The 6,167-nt window shown below is 58.0% G+C and overlaps 1 protein-coding gene across 2 annotated transcripts in view; it reads left to right on the top strand.

Moving 5' to 3' along the window:
- Positions 1-6,167, top strand: part of DBH (dopamine beta-hydroxylase (dopamine beta-monooxygenase)) — a 25,617-nt gene that overhangs the window by 16,601 nt on the left and 2,849 nt on the right. For both annotated transcript variants that reach the window (XM_011931116.1, XM_011931115.1), the window contains exons 8-11: positions 339-377; positions 1,029-1,088; positions 5,245-5,372; positions 5,776-5,935. In XM_011931116.1, the coding sequence (XP_011786506.1) occupies positions 339-377; positions 1,029-1,088; positions 5,245-5,372; positions 5,776-5,935 (387 nt within the window). The remainder of the gene's footprint in view (positions 1-338; positions 378-1,028; positions 1,089-5,244; positions 5,373-5,775; positions 5,936-6,167) is intronic.

Here is a 6,167-nt window from a genome sequence, read left to right as displayed (position 1 = left end):
GGCCAGCCCCCCACCATGTGGCCTGTGCTCCCCGCTTGGGTGTCTGATTGTAGAGAGGGCCTCTGGCACATGGCAGATGGTGGTGGGATTCGGGAGACCTGGGCAGCCCTCTGGTCACATCTGTCTTGGTCTTGGATAACCACCTTCTGGTTTGAATCTAACGCCCTCTCTGGCCAGAAGCCACACTTAGCCGGCCCTGGCTTCCACTGTAGAGGCTGGGGCAAAACGGACACCCCCAGAGGTCAGGGAGGCCTGAGGGAGGACACGATGGCCGGGGATCTGGTCTGCAACTCTCTGAGGTCTCCTCTCCCCCAACCCTTCGGCTCTGCTTGCTCTAGGAGATCCGCATGTTGAAGAAGGTGGTGTCGGTCCATCCGGTGAGTGCCTAGCAGGAAGGCTGTCCCAGTTGCTGCCACCAGCTGGGGTGGCTGGGAGGGCTGGGGGGTGCCGCCAGAAGGGGAGGGACAGAGAAAGTGATGGGGGCAGGGGAGAGCCGTCCAGGGCAGGGGGAGGGTGCCTGTGGGTGGCTCAGGGCTGGGTTGCCTCATGGGGAGACTCACTCGGGAATTCATGGAGGGACATCGGAAATGGGGGAGCAGACAGGACACTCCCAGGGGACGCGTGTCCTCAGCCTGATGGGCCGACCACAAACCCGAGAGTGTCTGGAAGAGATGAGGGCACTAAGGCAGGCAGTGGAGCCCTGATCCCACAGAAGGCCAAGCTCAGGCCTCAGTGAGGACTTGCTCAAGTCCCTTGAGATGTGTCATGACCCACCCGCCTGCACCCCCACTGGCCTGGACCCTGTTGTGACCCACTGGGTCACAGGAGCTGATGGTTTATAACTTCCTGGGGACACTCAGCCTGTGACCTTCGTGCATGAATCTGCCGGGCTCCTTGTAGTGGATGACAGGGACTATATCCCAGAGGTGCCGTGGCATGCACAGTGGCGTGGTCCCATGGGGGCGGGGCCTCGAGCGCCTGCCAACGCCAGGTGGCAGGTGCTGATGGTCATGTTGGCTTTTCCTCAGGGAGATGTGCTCATCACGTCCTGCACGTACAACACAGAAGACCGGGAGCTGGCCACAGTGGTAAGTCACCCCCGCTTCCCCCTGCACCTGCCCAGGGCGAGTGTTCAGCCTGGGCTGTCTGAGGAAGGAGGGCAGGTCTTGACTCCTCACTTAGGACATGGGCTCATCCCCTCAATAAGCCAGTCGTTCTCAGCACCTGCTCCCTGAACCCGCAGTGGCAGCATCACCCAGGGAGCTTGGGATAAACGCAACCTCCTAGGTGCCACCCCAGGCCCACTGAGTCAGAGACATGGGCGGTGGCACTGGGAAATCCACGTTTTAACAAGCTCCCAGCGGATGTTGACCCCTGCTCAAGGTTGAGAAGCACTCACACCAAGAAACTTCTTAGCACCCGGGGCTGGTGTGGGGAGAAGCTGTAGGACAAGAGGTTGACCTCTGCCCCGTGGAGCTCAAGGTGCACCGGGGAGACAGGCCTGGAGCACCTGCTGCTAACAACAAGCAAAATTACAAAAAAGAAACTTTCAAAACCAGGTTGAGGAGCCAGAGGTGCAGGGACCTGGGAGGACCTTGTCAGAGATGTGGCTGTTACATGGAGCCCAGGGGAAAGGGGAGGAGGTGGAGGAAGGCTCCATGCAGGGGCTGTGTGTGGGAAGGCCCAGAGGACCAAGAACATTCTCAGGATGGAAAGGAGAGGAGGAGAGGGTGGAGACATGGGGAGGGGTCAGGCTGTGTGAGCGTCAGCTGAGGATGCATTTTGGCGGGACTGCAGACAGTTCAAGGAGAATCTGCACTGGGGAGATCTGTTCTGAAGGCTGAGTGTGCAGGCAGCACCAGGACACGGGCAGACACGTGATGCACCACGCAGCAGGGCTGCTTCCGGGAGCCAAAGGGGCTGCTGTTCACAATTACCTGGGTCCCGGGCACAAGCCAGGGCTGTCCTGGCACACGGGCCGCCCTGCCAGTGGATCCGTGCCAGCTGCCTCGGTATCCATGGTGGGCTCCAATAATTATCCTGTGAATGGTGTGGCTCAGAGTGGAGCAGACCTGGGTTACAGCTACCAGGACACCCCTCAGTGCCAGGAACTCGGGTCCATGTCATAGCCCTATTCGATTCACCTGATGTTTACTGAGCCCAGACTACCAGTGGTTTTCTTCTTTTTTTTTTTTTTGAGACGGAGTCTCGCTCTGTCGCCCAGGCTGGAGTGCAGTGGCACGATCTCAGCTCACTGCACGCTCCGCCTCCCTGCAAGCTCCACCTCCCGGGTTCAAGTGATTCTCCTGCCTCAGCCTCCCAAATAGCTGGGACTACACGCCACCATGCCCGGCTAATTTTTGTGTTTTTAGTAGAGACGGATTTTCACCATGTTGGCCAGGCTGGTCTCAAACTCCTGACCTTCTGATCAACGCCCCCCCCCAGCCTCCCAAAGTGCTGGGATTACAGGTGTGAGCCACCATGCCCGGCCTCATTTATGCTTCTTTTTAAACAGCTTTACTGAGATGTAATTCACATGCCATACCATTCACTCATTTAAAGTGTGCAATTCTATGGTTTTTTTGTAAATTCACAGATCCATGCAACCCATCGTCGTGGTGAATTTTAGAACATTTTCATCACCCCCAAAGGAAACCCCATATCCCTTAAGCAGCCAGTCCTCATTCCCCTCCCCGCTCAGCCTGGCAACTGATCTATTTTCTGTCTCTGTGGATTTTCCTATTCTGGACACTTCATGTGAAGAGTCACATGATACGTGGCCTTTCATGTCTGGCTTTTTTCACAGCATGATGACTTCGAGGTTTCTCCATGTTTTAGCGTGGGTCAGTACCTCATTCCTTTTCATGAATGAGTAACATCCCATTGTATGGATGGACCACGTTTTGAATCTTCATTCATCCACTGATGGGCATCTGCGTTGTCTCCGCCTCTCATTTAGTTTTCACACCAGTCTTCCAAGGTAGGAGTGTTTGTATTTCTCATATATATATATATATTTTTTGAGACGGAGTCTCGCTCTGTTGCCCAGGCTGGCATGCAGTGGTGCGATCTCAGTTCACTGCAACCTCTGCCTCCCAGGTTCAAGTGATTTTCTGCCTCAGCCTCCCAAGCCTGGGATTATAGGTGCGCACCACCACACTCAACTAAGTTTTGTATTTTTAGTAGAGACAGGGTTTCACCCTGTTGGCCAGGCTGGTCTTGAGCTCCTCATGTAATCCCTCATGCTGGGATTACAGGCATGAGCCACAGCACCCAGCCAGTGTTTGTATTTTCACAGGTGAGACATAAAGGCTCAGAGAGGGCAGGCACTTGACCAGAGTCACACAGCTGATAGATGGCTGAGCTGGGATTTGACCCAGGGCCTTGCACCTTACGGTTCTTACCACACCTTTCCTGTCTCCCTTGGATTTCAGGAGACAACTGCCCTAGGTCCCTGATCACAGATTCGGGGTTGGGGGGCGTGAGAGTTCGCCAGTCCTTTATTCTCTCTAGAGGAGGTGCTCAGTATATCACGGCCGTGGCTGATGTCGGGCGCTGGCCACAGCTCAGCACTGCTCTAATAACTCATCCTAACCACACCAAGCCTTGCTGAGACCTCTGAGCAGATCCCACCAGGAGACACAGCGAGGTCCAGCCACTCAGGCCACACAGCGAACAGGAGGCAGGGCTGGGATGGGGGCAGGTGCTAACCCCAACTGTGCCGCCTCTCGGCTGAGCACTTGTGCAGTGACTGAGTGAGCTCACAGACACAGGGCTCTGCAGGTGGAGCACCCCACGCAGGGCCCCAGCATCGCCCCATTCTGCAGGCACAGCCCCAGGGTCAGGGACGGGAGGGTCTTTCCGGGTATCCAGCCAGGAGACTGCATATTCCCTGCCCAACCTGGCTTCATGGCGGCAGAACCAATGCCACGTTCCCGGGCATTCAGGGCTGCCAGGCCTGGTGAGCACCAGTGACATCTCAGATGCCCATTCTTCAGGTTGAGGCCCTCGGTGCCAGTGTCCCGGCAGGCAGTTCTGCGGCGTCCCTGGCCCATGCCCTCCTCTTGGCGGTGGCTACATCACAGCACCAGGCGGGATCAAAGGGGAGGGCAGCTTCCCAGGTGGATCTGAGCTTCTCATGCTCTGACAGCCCCTCACCTGCTGATCCAAGAGACAGCGGCCTTTGAAATTCGATTTCCTTCCCCAGGTGAAAGAGGAGAACAGATCCTGCACAGGGTCGGACGGACTCAGTTCCCTTTTGATGTCTGCGGCGGCGGAGGGTGGGGAGGGACGGGAACTCACACAGGAGGCCTATCTGCCCGATCTGACGTGGGCGGGATGGATGAGAAAAGCTGGGAAAGGAGGAATCTGGCCCAGAGAACAATGCTGGCAAAACCCTGTCCTGGCCAACAGGCGCCAGGTTTGGTCTCTGGGCAGAACTGCCCCATGCTCTTTGTCTACATGGGAGGAGGGAGCGGCAGCTGGTGCAAGCGCCACGCCGAGCTTTTCCCAGTCCCTTTGTTCTGCCATAGAGCAACGATTGCCTTTCTTCCTCACTAGCCAGATGAAATCCCCAGGCCCACAGCAGCTTCACAAACAGCGGGGAGCCTGGACGAGCAAGGGTGGCCAGGGCGTCACGTCCCGGCCCCTGACCTGCTGGGGTCTGAGCTGCTGCCGGGGGAGCTTTGCTCTCTCCAGCCCCAGCTCCTCCAAGCTGCTGGCGTTCTTCTTCCTCCCATGGCTGAGGCTCCACGGTCACCAGCTCCAAGAGCAGCAACCCAGCTAGGGGCTTAAAGTTGGCAGTGGGGACTGAGAGGGTGCCTGTCCTGCCCCTCCCATGCAGCTCCAGGTTCTCCCTGGAGGTCATGGGGACAGCTTCCAGACGACGACTGGGAGGCTGGGTCCACTCAGGCTGTGCCACCAATGCTGCGGCCACCACGGGGCGTCCCCTTGCCCACTCTGAGACTCAGTTTCTGTACCCATAAAATAGGCACAATAACACCCCATCCACTTGTCCCGTTTCATTTTTCTTCACAGCATCATCAGCACCTGAGAGGAATGTCCTGGTTAACTCACTCGCTGCCTGTTTCTCCTACCAGCGGTGGCAATTCTGTGAGGGCAGGGACTTAGTTCCCCAGAGCATGCCTGGCACGGTGCAGTGAACACGTGGATGGGGCGAAAGCTGCTGGACGGCAACGTCTGCGTGGCACGGCCCGGGGCTGACGGGTCTTTTCCAACTTGCAGGGTGGCTTTGGGATCCTGGAGGAGATGTGTGTCAACTACGTGCACTACTACCCCCAGACGCAGCTGGAGCTCTGCAAGAGCGCTGTGGACGCGGGCTTCTTGCAGAAGTACTTCCACCTCATCAACAGGTGAGGGCTCCCTGCCCCCCGGGAGCCCCGACACAGAACTTGTGGGCCTGTCAGGCAGCTGGGCAGATTGGAGGAGTCCAGGCTAAGTTCTAGGAGCAGAGACCTGTGGCGGCATCACTCACCCCTCCCCTCACTCATTTCCTGCTGAGTCTGGATTTGGCTTGAGAGCCTCCTCAACCCAGCCGGGAGCACCCACCCGCCAAGGTGACAGGAGAGGTGAAGCCGTTGCTGGTGAAGGCAGCATCTGGGACGGCCTGGCAGAGAGGGCACGGCTGGGGAGGGGGCGGCAGGAGGGTCTCCCCAGGGACAGGACTTGAGCTGCAGGGAGGAGCTGTCGCTGGTGCCCACTGGGGTCCCTGCCCATCGGCTGCTCCCCAGCCTGGCTGTTCCTTGTCCCCACCAGGTTCAACAATGAGGACGTCTGCACCTGCCCTCAGGCGTCCGTGTCTCAGCAGTTCGCCTCTGTTCCCTGGAATTCCTTCAACCGCGAAGTACTGAAGGCCCTGTACGACTTCGCGCCCATCTCCATGCACTGCAACAAGTCCTCAGCTGTCCGCTTCCCGGTGTGCTGCCATGGGCGTGGGTGGGGCACTCAGTCGGGCAGGCCTCATGGGGGATCCCAGTGAGGGGTGATGGGCCTGCACTCTGAAATGCTGGCAAAAGCACTCGCACAAGATAATTAGAGCAAGTGCCAGGTGGTGACACACAGGCCTAGACAGACAGCCAGGAGAGAGAGAGAGAGAGAGAGGAGAGGGAGAGAGGAGAGGGAGAGGGAGAGAGGAGAGGGAAAGGGAG

The sequence above is a fragment of the Colobus angolensis genome, unplaced genomic scaffold (assembly GCF_000951035.1).
Source record: "Colobus angolensis palliatus isolate OR3802 unplaced genomic scaffold, Cang.pa_1.0 Scaffold9, whole genome shotgun sequence".
Classification (NCBI taxonomy): Eukaryota; Metazoa; Chordata; class Mammalia; order Primates; family Cercopithecidae; genus Colobus; species Colobus angolensis.
The sequence above is the reverse complement of the archived record's forward strand: the minus strand, read 5'-3'. Positions and strand labels throughout refer to the sequence as shown.